This window comes from Helicoverpa zea, chromosome 4 (assembly GCF_022581195.2).
Source record: "Helicoverpa zea isolate HzStark_Cry1AcR chromosome 4, ilHelZeax1.1, whole genome shotgun sequence".
Classification (NCBI taxonomy): domain Eukaryota; kingdom Metazoa; phylum Arthropoda; class Insecta; order Lepidoptera; family Noctuidae; genus Helicoverpa; species Helicoverpa zea.
Genome location: NC_061455.1, coordinates 1807740 through 1829430, shown reverse-complemented (window position 1 = coordinate 1829430; position 21691 = coordinate 1807740). Strand labels below are relative to the sequence as shown.

Here is a 21691-nt window from a genome sequence, read left to right as displayed (position 1 = left end):
ATGTTTTGATAATACTTATAAGGTAAAGCAAACATTACCTAAAATATTCTCACATATTAAAATGTATCCAGTTCTCAAATTAAAGTTTCCAAAATTGTGTAAGGTGTGATATAGATAAAATTGATCCAAATTATTCATCATCAATAGGTACATTTTATAAACCAATATGGATTGTTAGACGTATCCAACAAGAAACATTTAAGTTAAAAAAAGTTTCAAAACTGTGACGGATTTAATTTGGATTTGAAATTTTGAACACACGGATTCCATTGGTATTTTGATTATATAAAATGTAATAATACATATATTTTTAGAGGTGTTCAGTCATACTATATTTAGCAGGAAAATAAGCGTAGAATAAATTAATTTTATTGAGCATGCCTACTCAACCCATATGGGGGAAAGCGTATTTATAATATGGTATGATAGGTATATTATAATACTATTATAAATATTAATATAAAATGCCTACGAACACTGTAGCCCTGTTTTGGTTGTTATAATAGTGTGTATTGGTGTTATAAAAAGGAATATAATTGATATTCTCACTCACCCATAACCATTTCATGTGATTAAAGCAATAGTTACGATATTATATTTTAGAATATTGTGGGCACTTATAATATATAAATACTTACCAAAAAACAGGCGTCAGCTTAATATCCTAGTACTGATTTTGAATACATTCTAAAGCTTGAATTTATAATATTTTTATCGAAATTCTAAGTATTTAAAATACACTGCGATTACTACGAACTTCTAAGTAACACACATGAAATTTTATTATCATTTTCCGCTATTTTTAATTGTAACAGATTTTCTCCAAAACGCCTGAACCAATTCCGATGTGGTTACAATCAAAATGCCTTTCAAAAAAAGGTAAGGCCGTCTCTGGTCAACCCTGTCTATCTAAACGTTCTTAAGCCTACATTTTATAAATGGCCTTATGTTCTAGTGCAATGATACTCAACCATTTATTTAATTCTTCACTGATTTTAAAAGAGGTTGTGATGGCAACGAGTTTATACAAGGTGTACCTGCATATCAGAATAACACATTGATATTAACATTGTAAAATGATGGGTTACGCAAAGACAATTTTGATTAAGAAAGTGTTATTGATCATACAGAGGACGTTCCTCTTATGAAAATCATTCTAAAGTTTGTTAAGCTACTTTCTTAAACTCATAAAAAAAATGGTGCAAACTGTAGCCACTTTTAATTACTTTCAATTAATATTTTTTATTAAGTAACTCGATAGAACCATAAGAAGTACACCTTGCATTTCACATTTCTGACATTTTGAACTCAACCAAAGCTCACACGGGTTGTGTCCACCCGTGGACGTAACCCCTACAAGTTGAGTGAAGCCATGGAGTAAGGAAAGGTGAGCGGAGATACCATAACGCAGGTAGGTTAGCCGCCTTTATTTAGGTCAAAATTAAATAACTTTCGGTGAGCGTAACCAAAACGCTCAGTTATGAGTGATCTAACGAGGTGTTATTTTTGGTTTTACAAAAAATGGGCGGGTTCCTAAGAAGGCGTATAAGAGTGAAGCTAATAACGTTCATCGTCCCCCGATCACCCTTTCTTAAGACATTTTGCATTATGACATCTCTGCTCTTTATTTTATCCTCCATGAATAAAGCTTATCTAAGGGATGAATACAAATGAGGGTAAAAACTATATCCGTTTGATAGTATCGGTGTGGTTATTTAAATGCATGTCTATGATGACCTCGTCGGAGCCGATGGACTTTTTACTGGGGGTCACGATGCCTATGTCCACGTCTGTGTTGGGAGTCAAACCGTTGATGGGGTCCTGGAATTGGAGAAAATACTTCAGATTATATAATTTAGAGATATTTGAGATATCTGTCTGTTCTTTTTTTAGTGTTCTTTTTTGGAAGCGCCTAAAAGGTTTCAATAGCAATTTTGCTTCAAGAAGGCTAGTCGAGTTCCTATAGGCACAGGGTGGATCAACCAAAATCATTTACTTGTAACGTCACACTTATTTATATGTTTGTATGTTTACTCTTAGGTATTTCTGTATGTTTTCCCCTATGTATCCTTATATATCCTCCTTTTGTAATCTATTATGTAAAAACAAATTCTCACCGCATTTAAAGCGTCGCAAGCCATGAGTTCGTTCTTGGAGAGATGTTCAACAACCGCCGCCGCGTAGCAGTCTCCCAGCATGTTGTTCTGTGTACGGATGCGGTCACTGGAAACATTTAAAGCATTTCTTAAATAACGACCAAAAATGTGGAGAATTCAAAATATAAAATAGAAAATGAACATCTATTTTTAATATAAGTTCAAAAATAATTTTATTTGCCCTAAGATAAATTAAATATTTATATAATTATAAAATGACGATGATGAAAGAAAATCTGAAGAAGTTGAAGTTTTTTTACGTACCTACACTTTGCTTTGAACCAAACATTTTAGTTCGAACTTTTTAAAATACTTACCAAAGTTTTTATTTAAAGAATACATATCACTGGTTCTTATGAAACGTTTCAGGCACAATAGGGTAATCTTGATTTCTTTGAAGAAGATGCCTGCCAATACTAACCCGGCCTGGTAAAGTAATAGTAAAAGTACTCACACAAGCCAATCAACAGCGAACAGCAGCGAGACATCGTGTGTAGGAGCGTCTACTGCAGCTAGTACTACCAGCAGTAACACCATCGCTGCTGACGGCACTGACGCTGATGATACTGAAGCCGCTGTTGATGTCAAGCTGGAACAAGATAATTAGAATCTTAATGAATTTGAAGATATACAATATAAAAAAGGGACATAACAATAATATACCTAATATTGTCCATTAAAGTATAGACTCAAAAATTTAATCAGAAGAATGCTGTCATAAGAGGATTCGCATTTATAAATATAAACTATAAATAATTATATTTTTCTTGTCCAATAATAGCTTATCATAAGAATGCAATGAAATAAACAGGACCTGTCGATACTGCATGATCCTTTTGGCACAGTAAGATTACAATACAAACGATTAAACTTACAAAATAGTAGCAAGCTGAACAAATCCAAGATGTATGTCATTCATGTGACACACGAACACACTGGCCTCTGAGAAGAACAGTGCGGTGCCGTCCATGTTGATGTTGCATCCGATGAGTTAGACAATAATGAAGAAACAAACGTACAAAATAGTAGCAAGCTGAGCAAATCCAAGATGTTTGTCGTTCATCTGACAGACGAACACACTGGCTACTGAGAGGAACAGTGCGGTGCCGTCCATGTTGATGTTACAGCCGATGAAGATAAACACAATAATGAAGAAATAAACTTACAAAATAGTAGCAAGCTGAGCAAATCCAAGATGTATGTCGTTCATCTGGCAGACGAAGACACTGGCTACTGAGAGGAACAGCGCGGTGCCGTCCATGTTGATGTTACAGCCGATGGGCAGCACGAAGCGAGTGATGCGCGGGTCGATCTGCAGCGGCCCCTCCATCGCGCGGAATGTTACCGGGAGTGCTGCAGCACTGGAAATTGTTGAAGCATTTATAAGAATGTGTATAAAATCTTCAATGGAATCTTATATCGACAACATGTTGTAGATTCGCTCTCCCCATGATATGCTCAAAAGTTTCATGAACCACTTCATTGGTTATCTGTCCAAATATGGATGAGAAAATCGTGAAACGATCACAATTTCATGATCTGACAGATCAAGTTGCTAAAATTATCGAGCATTTTTTGAGGCAAACTATGAAAATAAACTCTGAAAATAATATTTTTATGAAAAATAAATCTACTGTGATAAAGAGAGTTTTTTGTTGTATTTTTCAGTTAAAAAGTAGAAAAGATCATTAAATTTTTATGTTTGTACAGCCATAGAGATATAATGTAGATAAAAGCCATATAAAAGCCTATCATTCTTGAAATAGATTTGATAATCTACAAAAGAGGTTGCGTGCTTCAGATTTATTCGCAGTAAAGCCTGCGGAAATGCCTGCTTCTCATGTAATTTAATTCAGGGTTTTCTATTTTTAGACTGATCTATACTTGGTTCTAAGTTATTATGCACGCAGCCAAGTTAGAAATCAATAGCTCCTACCTGGTTACGCAATGGGTAAGGTGAATTTTATTTTATCGATTTTATACACAATATTCGATAGCCATGAATAACAAGTTGGAGCGTATAAATAAAAGTAGTCAGGTTTTGGTCTAATTTTATCAGTGCTATTTATTTCTGAAAATCTGGGTTGAATAAGAATAATTACAGTGAATGTAAAATCGGTATGAGTCTTTGTGAATTATTTTAAGTTGTAAAACTTCGTTCAACTGCTACGAATAATAAAGATATCGAATAATAATAAAGATAATTGGTTGAGGGGTCTTTCTTAAACCCTTGAACGCCGATGCGCGGATCCACGCGAGACATAATTGATTTTCTATTGTTCTCTAATTAGCGGCACTCAAGCAGTTAATCTGTAAAAGATTGACTTACGAAAATGATTTCCTAGTTAAATTCACATAGTAAATCAATACAGGACCACCAAATGAATCCAATACATCACAAGTCAATCATGTTATGAAACAGTTACATAACAATTAATGAATCGGTACAATCTTTGATTGAGAGTATATTACGATCAATTAAGGAGCCCATCCGAATGAGTTCATTCATTTGAGAATATAAAAGTTATGACCTTTTTTGTGAACTTTATGGCCACTAATATGAGTGCAAAATAATACCCTCGGTTGTTTTAAATTACTTATTAAATATTTTAACTTTATTAGAAATGTATCGTTGGATGTTGATATTGGATGAATTGATGTTTATATGTAATTATTTCCTTTAATTTATCAGAAATGGTATTAGAGTTTGGTCATTTTGCATTTTTATCAAGCCAAATAACAAATAGTAATATTAGTTATTGTATGAAAACACAAGTACTTCAGTGGTAGCCATATTAGCTATTAAAAGGGACAAACTTATCATAAGCAAACATGAAAAGGAAGAAAAGCGAAGATGAACCACTGCCTTACTTATAAAAGGACTAACCAATAATGATTTACCAAGAATTTTCCGATACCTATCATGAATAACAACCATCTGTAAGTTAAAACAACAAATACTTACGTAGAAGCAGTAGCAGAAGCCGTGAGCATGGCATGGGACAAGCCCCAGTAGAACTTGTAAGGGTTGCGGCGCAAGAATATGAAGTATATGACCTGCATCACTATGAGCTGGTACAAGTACACTCCTACTGCCACTGTCGCTATGAACCAGGCTAGTTGGGACATTACTGACGCTGGAAAAGAAAATGGGAACAGGTTTACAAATAAACTGGCTGTTTTCCCGCGGTTTCACCCGCTTCCCGTGGGAACTACTGCCCTTACCAGGATAAAATATTATAGCCTATAATACTCGGGAGGAGTGTAGCTTTCCAATAGTGTAAGAGCCATCCTACAATGCAAACTTTAAGTCGGCCCATAGCTTGATCAGTCTGATAAATCTGTATGGAGGTGAATAATAGTGCGTACATACATTACAAAAATATCTATCAGCCGATATCAGACCGTGTGATTGGATTCATAATCAGCCAACCACTTTATGTTACAAAATCCTTTGTTTACACACATGTTTTACAAATTATCTTATCTTAAATATTTATAGCTTATTCTGCAGTAAGTATGCGGCAGATTCAAACCATACTTCGATTAACCATATTTAACTCACCAACATCATTGACACCAAGAATCTTCCCAGCTATAACACTGCTGACCCCAATTGGGGTGAACCACATGACTCCTGTCACCATCTTCATGATGACCTCAAAGATAGCTTGGAAGAAGTCGATGACCACTTGGCCTTTCGCCCCTAATGTGCCCAGAAGACTGCCAAAGACGAGGCAGAAGAATACTAAGCCTAGGGTGTTGGTTCCTGACCTGAAAAAGAAAGTGAAAGGATTGAAATTATATTTGAAGAAATTTTTAGAACATTCCGTAATTCTAACAAAGTCATCGATATAGATTTTGTTGGCTGTAATCGTCCAAAAGAAAAATCACAATATTTGCCCGTGACCATGGATACTGTCATCATCGTCATTATCATCAATATAAATAATATTAATATAACCGCGATGAAATCCGTAAAGGTAGTTTTATTTAAATCACAATCATGCTTTATAAGAACTTTAAATCAGTTGTAACTTTAGTTCTATATAATAGACTTTGGCCTTGTCAGTTTTAGTTCGACGGCTAGGTATTAAAAATTAGTTGCTCTGTTAGACATGACTGCACGAGCTCATCGTAACCCTAACTTGCCCTTGAAAAGCGATCGATATACTTATTTTCCAATAGGATTATTGTCAGTTTTAAAGAGACAGTGAATACGTTGAACTATCGGTTGGAAATCTTTAAGAAAGGTCTATGTTGTACTTTGGGCTTATTTAAATGAGCTCCGTTGATGAAAATACAATCAATCATTTTACTTTCCCTTCACACAAATATCCATAATTTGCTCGGCACAAAAAGCAATACAGTATGACTTAATATTCATATAAATGATCCCACCTGTAAGCTACAACCCGAACCATAGCAGGCACGGTGTCATTATCACTCCCGTTCCTCCCAAACATTGCAGGCGGTTGAGTATACACAGTGTGTGCTTGTTGGAAAGCAGCCTGCACGATGTTGTCCGGAAAAATGTTCCTGTGATCAATCAAATTATTTCACCCACGTATATTAATACACCAATCATAGTAATTGGTAAAGTTTTCCAAACTAAAATGTCATTAGGATAAAAGTTTTCGCCGGTAATAGGTGTGTTGGGATACATTACGGAGTTTTTTGATGAACATTTTGAGCGGTTCCGCCCACTAAAGTACATACTCGTAAATGGGATATTACTATTATATTACGTACGAGTACCTACTATAATTGGAACTAGAGTATCTCCTAATACAATAGAGCGATAGAGTGCTCAGCGTGAGATTGAACATACTATCGTATTACTTATTAAGCTTGTAGGTAGTCTATACAATAATATTGACAGTGGAATAGATGAAACTAATGAAATAGTAGATAAACAAGTATTCATCTGCTATGAGTAAATAAATAAGTTCAATCTTATACCTGCCGATATCCAAAATGCTGTCCAGAATACTGTGTTCCCTCCTCTCCTCAACGTAAGAACCAAACTGTTTAATCTCAGGCACTCCTGGATGGATCAGCATTGCCAACACGAGTCCCAGAAAAGCGTTGAACATTGAAGTCAGTATAAAATACAGCAAAGTTCTCACAGCTATCTTCCCACTCATTTTTGCGTTCAAACTTGCTGAGCCAGCGATCAGACTGGCGATGATCAGAGGCAAGATCATAAGTTTGAGGAGCCTCATGAACAATTCACCAGGGTATGAGATTATCATTAGCGCGTCAGGGCCTAAGTGGTAAGGCCGGAGTCCGAGACCTGGAACCGAAAATATGATTTAGATACATCATTCTTACCACACTCAGCCAAAATGTAAGTTTTGAGAACCGAATTAACTTTTAAGTAACTTTTCAGTTTTATCTGAACTCTAAATCCACAACAAGGATTTCTTGTACATTGGTTAAAATAAATAAATACTAATCTGTGATTTAAGGTTTAACTACACCGATAGCTGCATGATTGACATCATCAATTACGGCACTTAATAAGATTACATCTTGTATGTTATAGACCTGAACCTTTTTCATTACTTAGAAAATTAATCTTGTTGCCATACAGTTATTACAGTATTGTTTGGTAACAGATATGAAAATTCAGAAATCGCTTGTGAAGTATGAAAACAAAGAAAAGGTAACCATGTGGTCCAGCTCCACGGATTGCCGTTAAAACCAAAGTAAAAGTATACTGAAAAAGTTATTTTCATTGCAGCATGACTGCTGGTGACATAAAAACTATTTAAATAAGTACAAGTAACAAATTAAATTAGCCCTCAAGAATTAGCTCAAAGAAATTGTTTACTGGATTACTTATACAGTAAATTCTATTTAAAAAACCGTTTATCTCTAAAAATGTCACAATTTCCTAAACGTTTATATCAACTTGTTGACAAAATATTTCGTTAATAAAAATTCTGACTTACCTAGACCGATCCCAGTGATGACTCCAGCCAGGGTCACGACCAACATCACATTGTCGACCAGAAACTTCCTGAAGCCAGTCCGTTCGACAGGAGCAGACCTGTCTTCGGTAGTCTTCGGCCCCCTATCACCAGGGCCCATCTTCGCGAACAAATATTCTGAAAACCGTTCACCTTTCTCCATTACAGGTGAAATTGGACTTTTCAGCCCAGATCCTTCGGACCTGGTTTGTCTAATAACACCGTTGTCACTTTTCCCACTCTTTTTAAAGAATTATTTTGTTATATCAACCTATCAAATGTCGTGTGTGGTGTGTTTATTGCATTGTTATCTAGTGTTGGTTCTACATGTATTAAAAAGGATTTTAATTTTAAACAAGTGGAGATTTGTTTTTGTTTTTCAGGACGTTTAACACATTATTTTGTGCGGGGTGTTTTCTCCGCTTGTGAATGGCTTTTGAACCGCGATGCCCTGAGTCGGGTGGTACACTAACCCACAGTATTTCACTTGGCTGTTACTACCTAACATCTACTTAAGCATTATTTATGTCCTCATCTAACTATTTCGCGTCTATTGCTTGTTTTTCTTTTTGCTTTTCACTGCCAACACCCCTTAATGCGTCAATGTATGCTACCGGTACAAAATTCCCGTGTGGCCGGAATTGACGCAAGAAGCCATGTTTACGGATGCGCGCGCAACCATCGATTGCACTTCCATTCACTTAGTTATATTAAATTTCTATAAATAGATTATTAAATTGTGGGCATTATAGTTTACCTAAGGTGTTGTGGGCGTTTGTTATGCAATTTTTTCTTTAATGAACTGCAAAAAAGGAGCGGTTGTGACATGCGCACTGGACACTTTTCAGTCAATAGAAGCGACCTTATTTTGGCTGTCTGAGATTCTTTTGTTTCATAAAACTGCATTTAGAGAATGCACATTGTTCTTTCTGTATAAAACTATTTACAGCTGGAATTTCATTTTGAAAGATTTCATTGAAATAAAGTCAAAATATATTTTCATTGAATGTAGATATAGCCTTATATAAGATTGCACTGTTTTTGAGTTTCTCAACTAGTATATGCAGTTGTAAATAAAAATATAGCGTCACTCAAAATATTTGGCAAGAGAAACTGATAAATAGATATCTGCATGATAAGAGCGATGCTCAATGTATTTTCGATTTCGTGTGTGAAAGTCAAAGATATTGCAAATACGTACATACATACATATATGTACTATTGCGGTAAAAATACTCTATTCCTTAAAAAAACAGCTCACTGAAGAAGATACAAAACCTTAAAATTGAGTAATCCAGTGTTCATTTCTATAAAAAATGTAGGAACTAACGAAAATACAATATTATGGAAACTGACTACATATACAAAGAAAAAATCTGGTTTCATGTACACTAACTAATCTTTACAGTAAGAATTGGTCATTATCGGAAATGTACTTTTTTATCGCTTTAATTGATGCTGCATCTCTAATTAATCTATTAAAACGGTAGTGTTCAAAATCTTTATATGCTGATATGAGTGTTATGTACTGCAATTATGCTCAAACAGCTGAACCGATTGAGATAAGTTTAAGTATTTTGGCACGGAGATATAAGATACCCTATAAATAAGCTATATTCTACCGCAACGGGGTTTTGGGGGACACGTTAAACTGTAGGTCCCGGCTGTCATTAGTCGCCAAAGAAGAAGCCAGTAAGTCTGACAACCAGTCTTACCTGGGGGTATTGGGTTGCCCGGGTAACTAACTGGGTTGAGGAGGTCAGATAGGCAGTGGTAGGTACTCAGCTGTATCTGGATAGACTGGAAGCCGACCCCAACATAGTTGGGAAAAGGCTAGGCAGATAAGGTGATTATAAGTGTATTATGGAAATTCTAAGCCATTTTCAAACAAACACAAAAATTAAGACATGACGTCAAATCATCGTCAGAACTTCCAAATAAATATTTTATTCAGAGGACACAAATAGAGTCTTTCTAATGGACGAAATTACAGACAACTGGGTGCGTCATGAATTTTAAATGTCAAAATTGACGGCATTTTTCTAGAATAATGTAGTACTTAGGCGTTTACAGAAATTAAACCTACCTTCGATCGCTTTCAATTCGTAATGATAGATTACCAAATGACGACATTGAATTCATAAATCGTTACCTACGATAATAATTTCGAATGTAAGTATGTTTGTAACGCAAAAACGGCTAAACCATCTTTACTAATGCAGAGAGGAAATTTTTTATTGTTTATTTGTAACCTTAAAGGCTCTAAAACTACTGAAACGATTTGAGAAATATTTCACTGTTTTAAAGATACATACATTCTTCCCGAGTTACATAGGCTATTCTTCTATGTTATCCCATTATAGCAGTAGTTACCACGGGAGGCAAAGTAATCGTGCTAAAACGGCTAGTTTTATATAAATTTCGGCGCAGACAGAGGTGGGTAATTTGAAATGAAATGATGCAACTATTAAGCACAGACAAAATCAATTGATGAGTCTAGTATTAACAATTTGAATCCCACCGCAATGCTATCAGACAAAGGTTCAAAACATCCTATGTAGCCATTGTTAAGGCCTTGTACTATTGCTATTGAAGAAAATAAACGATTGATGTCGTTATGCTAGATCTACCAGGTGCATGTTTTCTTGTGAAACATGTGTTTCGAAGCGGTGATAATTAAAAAAAGGTTTTTTATAGTACTATGACGAGTTAAATGTGGTTGGTTTATATTTCGTGAAATGTCATCATCAGCCTATCGCAGTCCACTGCTGGACATAGGCCTCTCCAAGTGCACGCCACTAAGATCGATTTTCAGCTTCTCGCATCCAGCTCCTGCCAGCCGTCTTGCGCAAGTCATCACCAGTGTCATCACCATCGTGAAATGTAACTTATCTATATGCCCAGACTGTAGGAAAATATATGGCCAACTATTTCCTGATATTTTAGTAAGGTACAACATAGTACGTGCTATGGAACATTAGTCTTGAAGGAGACTTGATTTCCGCTGACAGGGAAATTGAGTCACAGTATGAATGAATATGACTTCCTGAGCTATCCACATTCATACTTTGTGAAAACTTAGATGAAAAATAATAATACTATGATGGATGTATGGAATATATGAAAAAATCTAATGAATATAAAAAGTATGCTGTTGATTTCAAATCTTTTAGTGAAAATGATTATGATGGTACATTCACATGATTTTACCTTTGAAAGACTTGCTTTTATGAGCCATTTAGTCAGCAACAAATACTTTCAGTAGCTATTTTTTATCATTTTACTCAAAGATATATGTATGTAGGTAACAAGACTTCATAAACCAGTATACTCAAAGAAAATTAAAAAGGACTTTCACATCTTTTTTTTGTATTACATTTTCGTAATTAGGTTACGACTACTCGAACCCGCGACTTTGTCTCTACTAAGCAACCACCGTGCTTTAAAGCTATTTGGAACTTGAACTTGAAGTGACATTGAAAAACTAAGTTATTTTCTTCCTATACATTGCTAACGGCATGCAATGATTAGTTTTACCCTCTTCAGTTAGGTAATCTTTGCATGTTATTTAATTTTTATTTTCAACGATTTTGAACAAGGTACTCGAAACACGACATCGAGCGCACAACCTCCGCTTTGGGATCCAGATTTACAAATTATTACACCATCTGTTCTTAAGTATATGCTAAAACTCAAGTTTACTGAGGATTACAATGCCCGATCCATCCGTATTTTTGCGATTGGGAATTGAATTTTTACATTAGTTTCACATAATTGTTATAATAAATATCCGCAGCTAGTCAGCTACCGTCAACAGACAGACAAAGTATTACGTATAATAAAACATACCTCGCTACTTATGGAGAGATTATTTCAAGTTCGTTCCCAGTCACATGGAAAACCGATTGTTCACATGAACAGACACACCGTTAGTGAAAAATTAAATGAAATGATCAATTGTATAGGGCGTAGGTGACGGCCGAACTAGGAAATACAATATTTAGTCATAGTTTATAAAACAAAATGGACGTGAATGCAAGTTTTTAGATCACAAAGTGTTTTATTTCCATAACATATGACATCAGGACACGTACCATTTTTATATTAAGTACCTATATTTTGTTAAGTTATTGAGTATCAGGTACGAACGAAAAGAATTTTGGTATTAAAGCAGATACTTAGTTTTATTTTATTAGCATTTGTTTACTGTCATGTATTGGACTTTTAATCCTCTATCAAATAAAAATGACTTCTTAATATTTTACTACCGTATTTCTTTTGGTACTGCCTTGTATAAAATAATATTCCTTGGAAAAATTTCATGTTTCACTGGTTCCACTCCTGTATATACATTTCCTACGCTACATAGTTAAGATATATATTTTATTTTATGCTACCATTTACTGGAATATTACTCCGATAAAAAACATTTAAAACTACGTAGGATGGTAACTGTCTTTAACGCGGCTTTACTTTTAAATCCTTTAAGAAATATGGCTTCGCAGAACTAAATTCTAATGGCAGTATATTCTACTGATATAATCGGTCAAAAGCATTTCCAAGAAGCGCTAGTTCCTGTTACCTTATATTATCAAGGAAATTAGATTGTTCATTTGTATAAAACCAATTATTAGTGAACATGAAACTTAACATGTGATTTGAAGGTAAGTTAAATTAGTGGGACTTTGCTGTTATTTGAATATCTTTGGCAATCATTGCGAGTCGGCAGAAGCCAGAAAGTCTGATAACCAGTCTCACCAAGGAGTATCGGGTTGTTTAAGTTACTGAGTTGAGCAGGTCAATCGGGACATATAGGCAGTTAGCTTCAAGTAAAACACTGGAACTCAGTCTTAAAGCTGACCTCAATTTGCCAAGGCTGATGAGGCCTCTAAACATATTTTTATGACAATACATTAGAGTATAGTATAGTATATATATATAGAGTATAGTATAGTATATTTTTATGACAATACATTAGAGTATAGTAGAGTATAATATAGTATTGTATAGTATACAACTATTGTCATTTTCCCATATTTCCTTGATATAAACCCATAGAAGTTTGACCCAACAGCATCCTATTTGATCAGCTGACCACAACCAAAGGATCCACTTTGCCCCTTGATATTGCTTCAATAAATCACAATTCTACATAAGTGGTGTCATGTAGTCGGGCCATTGCAGCCGAATGCCGTACTAAATCATTTTACTTTGATACTTTTATAACTTGTGATATGTGCTCGTAATAAATCTGTTGAGGAAGGATTTGTATTGATTTGTTTATTTATAGTATGGAATTCCTTGTGTTAAGTGCTTAACTAATGATTCGTTTGTTGCCAAGAATTTTTCATTGATGGGCATGGTCTTTTGCAAAGTCTATGTCAATTTGTTTTTAAGTTATTAAAATATTATTTTTCTTAGATTCATAAAGTTTTTTTGCTACTTTTAAAATATCGTTTCCTGATTCTAGTTTTTATTTTTAAGTTAAGCCTAAAATTCATATCGTTTAACACATTGAGAGAGTCCCACCCTACCATAAGTCTAGTAATCTAAAATAATGATCGATTTTACAATCTATTCTGAGTTGTGGAGTGGAACTCATTATAGATGAACGGAATACCAGATCTTTCCTCGAAACTACGACAGACTTTCATGCACCAATGCTTAGGAAATTGGCAACAGAAAAAAATCTGGCCGACTTTGTACTCATTACTAAAGATGCAGCCAAATCTAATGTAGTAGTGTTTTCTATATTAAAATTTATTTTATTTTGAGTATTACAAAATTAATAATAATAAGTGTCGACCAAGATCTCATAAGGCTCTCGTAACGCTGCTGGGTCAAAGAATCAGTCCTTTGACTCCGGTACCTTGGACCCTTTGCCCGATAACGATGGCCACCTCTTCCTCTATCATCATCACACTCAATAGGATTCGTCTCACACAGAAGTATGGAGCGTTAATCACCACGTGCGCTCAATGCGGGTTGGTGATGATACATACATGCATCTTTAAAATACACAAACCCGCTCCTAAAACATCAAAAAAATACCTAATATCTTCAAAAACAATCCTAGCACTTTCTCCATTTCCCTCTCCATCCATTATCATGCTTTATCGTCTCCACATGCATTTCAGTCAGCATATAATAATCATTATGATTGCTAATGGAACGCATCTTGGCCGATGCATCCAGGCTAATTCGTGTGTCATGCTCGATATCAACTGGTTAGATAGAAATGCACGCGAGTCAATGAAGACAACTGTTGCTTCCTATATCGTAATTTTATGACGTATGACGTTTTATATCTCTTGAGGAAGAACTTTTAAAACTCATATGAGTATTTTAAGTTTGACCGCTATATGTCTGTCTGTGGTACTAAGCTCTTGAAGGGATGAGCTGATGTGGATGTGTTTTTTAGAAAAATTGTAAAATCTTTTGCCTTCCCTGATAGTTTATTCCTATATACCTAATTACCTGTACTTTTCTGTAATTCATGTAGTCTAGGGGTTTGTTATTTTGTTGTGGTATGTAATCGTGCTATGCTAAAAATCTGTATGGTATATAAATCGCTTTTAAAAGGTCGACCTAATACCCTATGATCCTAAAATTAAAACAAAAATTATGTGTTCTACTAAGGGCCGATTTTTCAATAGTCAGATAAAGGGAAAGATAAGGTTTATTCCACAGATAGCGTTAATCTCAATTTTTCAATTGACAGATAGGCCCTAACGGTCAGGTAACCTCTCTATCCAGTCGATAAATTTATCTGGTCCTTTACGGACCCGGTAGCACGCTAACGGTCAGTTAACTCAGATATTTTGACATTTCTGCAATCACGCGCGTTTGTTTTTGTAGGTTATATTTGTGTTTTTGCTTCCTAAATTATAAAATAATGGATATGTTTGATTCTATCGACGACGAAACAATCGAGGAATATGGTGCTAAATTATTTAGAGTCAGACAGAAGAGAAAGAGTTATTAGAGAGAGACCTGATAATATGTCTCTATGGGATGATAAGAAATTTCATAGGAGATTTCGCCTCGAAAAAAGTACTGCAATGCTTATTTTCAATTATAGAACGGTGTTTTGCCACCAATTCAGTCAATAATCTTATTTCGCTTTCGTTAAAATTCGTGGAACGTTCACGTTTTACGATATTTTCCATGATTACAACCAACACATAAACAGCAAACAAGAAATTCGAACGGAAAAAAAATATTAACACGAAGACGAGTCGTCAAAGTTTAAGGTTAAGATTCCCTCTAAAATGTGACAACCGCTGTCATTAAGTTGAAAGTTGAAAGTTGTCAAGTTGTCTGTCTCTTTCTTAGATCTGTAAATGTTCATAAGCGCGTCTCGCTCACACAGATGTAGTGTGAAGCTAGTCACAAAAAATGGTCAGGTAGTAAACTGAATGGTAACTATACTTTGAAAAATTGAAACTCTTTATTGGTTAGTTAAAGAATCAGATAAAGATATTGATCTGTTAGCTACTTGACGCTTTATCTGACTATTGAAAAATCGGCCCTAAAAATAAATTATATATACCTACTACATTAATTTAAACAAAAAGTTAAGAACTTGATTGTCATGAAACGATTTCATAGGAAAACGTTTGTTTTTGCTTGATTTGTCCAATTGATACTGATGCATTATGTGCGTGCTTTGCGTGTTTTTCTACAATTGGAACTAATTTATAGAGAACCGTCAAGTGGAAGTTTTTGTTATTTTTTATAATTGACATAATAAAGATGATCACTTTTCCGCTTAGAATCTTAGCTATCTAACTTCAACAGGATTCTTAGAATTATTAAATAATATGGTAAATATTGATCTGAAACAGCATTCATGAGACAACTACACTACCTTAAAATATGACACGTATAAAGGGAACTCTATGATTGATCATTTTATCATACCTTTCAGTAGTACCTAACAATTACATAAATATTCAGGTCTATTATTTTATTTTTATTTATGTGGGTGAACTAACAAATTTTTGCAAAACCTAAACTATATATTTACTTTAATACAGATTATAATCATGTTTCTAAGAAGTTTCATCTTTATAAAATATTTTTTTTGATAGACGGACAAAATTGAATACAGCAGCAAAAAGCTGAAATTAGCAAACTGACAGACCATTAGGTCCAATCCTACTAATCTTATTTCTATCAGTTACACAAGACACTCTCGGTCAGTGTCCACCTTTAAATGAAATATTGGACGCAGCTTTACACACAGCTATTAATATGAGCACGTGCCAACATTCAAATGCCAATAATAGATATACCACACTACACCACGGGTTGAAACACTCATTACAAGATCAATGATCTTATTATTTCAATTCGAATTTCACTAGCGAATTCGAATGACAGTTTGCATTTTGACAGATGACAGTTTGGTGATTTTGACATAAGGAAATGGAGAAGACGATGAGAATCTCTGTAGATTTAAAAATTAACATAATTTGAATATTAAAGAAGATAAAACAGTAGTGTCTTGCCGAGTACAATAAACAATGTCTTCAGTGAAAAAGCATCTCAAAAATACTATCACATGTGCTGTCTTTGAACAAATACTAAGTTAGATGATCTTAGAATATGTAACGGACTACACATGAACGAATTCCACCCTCAACAACATGAAACTTACTGGCAAATCTGTCTAATCCAATCCTTTTTCAATAATTTCCTTTAACGTTGTATCACATTTCAAATACATATAAGATCGTCTCTGCTTGGCAGCCTCTGTGTATCTATGCAACACTGACAAACACCAACTGATATGCTATGTTAATATTTGAATGCCATAATAGAGTAGAAACAATACAAGTTTTATTATTAGTTGTAGTACTTATAAGTAGCGCGGATTATGAAGATTTAATTACCTGATGTTTTGTTTAATTGTTCTTGACAAGGATTTGTGTTAATTAGAACATTACAGTGCAAAATGAAACGCCTGTCTGCGGATTCCTATAACCTATCCCTTTATATATTTATATGGATTAGTAATAAAAATCCACCGTATATGGTGCGACGATTAAAGTTACCTGCGGTTTTTCGTAAATCCCAAGCCATGGTTGGATTAGCCTGTTCACCAAAACTTCAACTTTTAATGCAAATCAATTAATCATTTACCAATTTTCAAAATAGGTAACCTGCTGTTCAAATCCGTTTATTACCTCTAACAAAATGTAAGTATCTATACTAATATTATAAAGAGGAAAACTTTGTTTGTTTGGTTGTAATGGATAACTGGACCGATTTTAAATATTCTTTCACTATTAGAAAGCTATATTATCTGCGAGTAACATAGGCTATATTTTATCCCAGTGCGGGCAGTAGCTCCCATGGGACCGCGGGAAAACGGCTATTTACTAATAAAGGTACAGTTTAGTTAAGCATAAATTGTTAAAGAAGTAAATAAATTGATTAATCAAATTCGCATAAAACTGCCCGATTCTTTATGTCATGTGAAGAAACTTCTTATCTATGGACGTATTTGAGGTATTATCTCAACTAGGTAAGTACATATCTAAGAACTCAAACATGGATAAAATTCGCTGCCAAACAATAATCACAGTAGATCATAAAATATTTGTAGCCATTCCAATAATTGTCTCCATTCCAAGAGTTATCTATAATTAAATACCAAATCACGTGCAGATATTAATACCTATCTTGTCAGAAATCATTGTAGTTGCATTTCACATTCAGTGTTAACGTCTAGTCGTTTATTTAAAGAGTGATTAATTCATGATAATTAGCTGTTGAGTATTTTTAGGCATAAGTCATCTTACGCCTTACAGAGCTACTCAAAACTGAATTTTAGGGACTTCTGAAACATCTATCCTGTCACATTTACCTATGTATTTTTTGAGAGCGAAATATATACTTTTTAATAGAATAGAACTTAAAGTTAAGTAACGTTTGAGTATTTCAAACTATACTATCCGAGATAAAACCCTAAATACAAATAGTAAAAGTTTCATAAAATCGATCTGTTTTGTATGTGCTTAAGATTATCTATATTCTTCTTCCATTTATTACTGACTCGTATTGTTATACGATTTCTTTGCAAAGACTGAGAACCAAGAAATAACCAATAATTTACAACTTACGGGTGATGCCTAACTTTTTGTTCAAATATAATGGAGTAGAAGAGCTTGAGAAACCTACTCCAAAATGTGTCTGTGTCTCTATTTATCTACCTCCTGCCTGCAGTTTCACCTGCGTCCTAAGATAGTTTCGCACATGCATAAAAAGTAGCCTAGGTATTTGTTATTCTGATAAATTCCCAAGTTTTATCAAAATCCATCCCGTAGTTCTATCGCCAAAGATTAACAAATACCCCTTTAATAATATTTTATGTCCTGATTATGATAGGTAGAAATGTTTTTAGTTAGCATCTGTGTGTTAAAACTTTTTAACAAATTGCTCAACTAACATTATATTTTGCATTTAGAATTATTTTCCCCTATCTTTATCGCGCCAAAATATTGTCACAGGTTATATGACTGGTCAGGTATCAAGCACAATAAACTTTTTGATTAAATGATTAAAAGTTACTTGTACATAATTGTTTACGCTCGCGCTCCTATAGAATAAAGTAAGGCTTGTTTGCTTTTTAAACACCTAATAAATAAGCACTAAACCAATGCTTTTAAATAAAATTACAAAAAACTCACCTTTTAATTGCTTAATTTTGACTGATTTCCAACTTCTGTAGTCACAAAATAATTGTCACTTATTTTTCCCGCCACCAAGAAAAAATTACGTCAAACAATAGACAAGCTACAATGAACGCCACTTTTGAATTTGGAATGTTAATACAACGCGCCGAAGAATTTAAAAAATCGAAGGCGTCACACATACAGCCTATATTGGCACGCAACGAGAATTAAATGGTGGAATTTTCATGGCGGCCCTGATTTTTATGTTGTTCTTTTAAGTATTATAGCCGTATGTATGGGTGTAAAATCTAATACAAAGCTGTGGAGTCTTCCGACTTTTGTTGGCAACTACATCGTTGCATCTGCATCAAGGTTATTTTAATCGTCTGCCATGACTTATTGAACTTTTATTTGTAGGGACAATTTATTGGTCTGCTTGTACTGAAGAACCACTGGACAGTTGCGTAATGATACATGTTTCAATTAAATATCGTTGCAATAACAATTCTTTTTCATATTGTTGTGTATTTAGGTATATGCTTCGTTTATATTTATCTTTTTATTTCGAAAAAAAAAGAAATTAATTCTAAATATTTTTTTTTCTTCTTTAATTTTCTAACATAAATAAATATACAAATAATAATTATTTTATTTACTTACAATAATGCTTTTAATTTTATTTAGTGGGAACTGTGCCATCTGTTCATAGTCGTATGAACTGAACCTGTTTTCTCTCTCGCGGTATTACAACAGGTCGACTGTACGTTTTGACATTGTGATTCTTAAAGCCAAGTATAGATGTCGCCTAAGAGCGAATTATGAAATATATATAACTTCTATTTTAATTTGAAGTATATGTATTATAGTATATGTTTATCTATCATTTTTCAGTATCTACTAACTAGACGACCTATTTATTCTTTGAAAGGAACAAACTTACATTTTTTGTTTATAGTTTAAAAATTCGTTCCGATAATAAATTATGGCTACTACAAAAATACCAAACTATGTACCTACTCAAACCTCGAATAATAAACTTTTTACACACTATGTTAAAACCTCCTTTTAGAATATCCACTTTTAAAAATGGAACACACGTTAACAGGAGTCCGCCATTAAAACAATGGCCACAGATAACTTTATGGTTTGAACATTTAAATCCCGTGAATCCCTTTTCCCGTTTCTCGCGAAAATCCCTAAAATTGTGGGATACCAACCAAACGCCGACAAAATGCATTTATCGGGCTAACAACGAGAGTGAATGAAACACGGTCTTTATAAAATGAAAACTAAATTGGAGAGAATTTTTATTTTGAGATAATAAACACACGGTTAGTGTTGTAATTTATAATTTCAACAATTTCGTCACCTAATTTTTATAATGGTGTGCTATAATTTATTGAGTATAATTTACTTTTTTCTGGTCTATTTCTTAACTAAATCGAATAACGTGAAGGTAGTTAAGAGTTAGAAGACCAAGTATTCTTTTTAAAAATATTATTAGTATTTAAAAAAATACTTGAATAATTATATCGACATATTTTGTAATTATAATTATATACCTATGTGGTTTAGCGAATTTACAGAAATCCGAAAAAAATAACACATTTCATACGAAAAATATTAACAAAGTATTCCATTCCACAGATCAGTGTGTCACCTCACTAGTCGTTTTCGGATTTCAGCGATTTTCAGGTAGTTCGCCGTTACAAGAGATTTTTGCTCACACAGCAAATTTTCAAATACTGTGAAGCTTTTGATGTCTAACGAATTATTCGGTTTGATCGAATAATATTTTATTACTGGCATACCTTTTGGGGCGCGTGATTAGACTGATTTACTAAGCTTCTTTTCATTTTGTTTGATAATGCTTGCTGTGGAAGTTTTTATCTATTTCGGTAAAGGTCATGAGCAATTTAATATATGATGTATGTACTTACTGTTTATTGTTAATGTTAGAAATAATTTTCCCTGTATCCTTCAACTACTTGTAACCGTAGATAATAAATTAATTTAATGTTTACATAATAGGTAATAGGTCAGTTGAATGAGTAGGTACATACCAGTTAAGATTCCAAAACAAAACACATATCTAACACGAAAACAGTTTTGCACTCATCGCAAATCACTTGAGGGCTTTTCGAATAATTGTTATTTTATACCACTCTAGCGAGTTTCAAATAATCAAGTAATATCACAGTAGCACCCACAAAAAAAAAACCGCCAAAGCAAAAATTATTCACTAGAGTCACAAAGTTGCATGTAGAGAGAACCAGATCAGTATTATATTCCTTAAGTTTTAAGTGATAAAATGCGCTCGTATATATTTTTCTAAATGTTTTTTCCTTGTGTACAAACAAACTGCTAAACAACAAATCGTATGTAGAGTAGCAGGTCGTGTGAGATAATTAGATCACACCAATGATATTGTGGGGGACCCTGTTTAGGTATATTCTGCAATAATACAATATTGCATTTTCAGTTTTATTATTACAAATATGTTAATGAAAAAAAGTTAAAATGTCAAAGAGCGAGATAATGGCACATTTGTCATTAGTTAAATAAACTATTTCTGTAAAACTAACTAAACCGATTTAAATGAAATTCGGTGCACAGATGTGTAAAGTTTGATATAGAAAATAGACTAGTTTTTATCCAGGCGTAAAAATTTGGTCCCTCGGGACATGGATGTAAGCGCGGGGAACAGCTAGTAATTGCCCTATTCGTCCTATTTGTGCTATTATACTTACCTACTCAATGTGATATAAATGTAATGACTCAATCATTCAAAAAGGCTACGAGAAAAAAATCTAAAATAACAAATGCGGGCTACAGAATAAACCGTCACAAATCATGGTCCCCTAACATTGTAATTCCA

At 33.9% G+C, this 21691-nt stretch overlaps 1 protein-coding gene across 3 annotated transcripts; it reads right to left on the bottom strand.

Moving 5' to 3' along the window:
• Positions 1-1604: 1604 nt before the first annotated feature.
• Positions 1605-21094, bottom strand: LOC124629835 (excitatory amino acid transporter). 3 transcript variants are annotated; one of them, XM_047163419.1, is made up of 10 exons: positions 20877-21094; positions 8114-8269; positions 7119-7452; positions 6558-6695; positions 5722-5930; positions 5122-5293; positions 3323-3517; positions 2611-2745; positions 2118-2223; positions 1605-1821 (listed from the first exon to the last, which is right to left on the bottom strand). In XM_047163419.1, the coding sequence occupies exons 2-10, from the start codon at positions 8250-8252 to the stop codon at positions 1684-1686; spliced, it is 1566 nt and encodes a 521-aa protein (XP_047019375.1). In that variant the 5' UTR covers positions 8253-8269; positions 20877-21094; the 3' UTR covers positions 1605-1683. The 3 variants fall into 3 exon arrangements, with proteins under 3 accessions (XP_047019375.1, XP_047019374.1, XP_047019373.1); XM_047163418.1 differs by lacking the exon at positions 20877-21094 and adding an exon at positions 18829-19154; XM_047163417.1 differs by lacking the exon at positions 20877-21094 and having other exon boundaries at positions 8114-8567.
• Between the last annotated feature and the right edge of the window lie 597 nt (positions 21095-21691).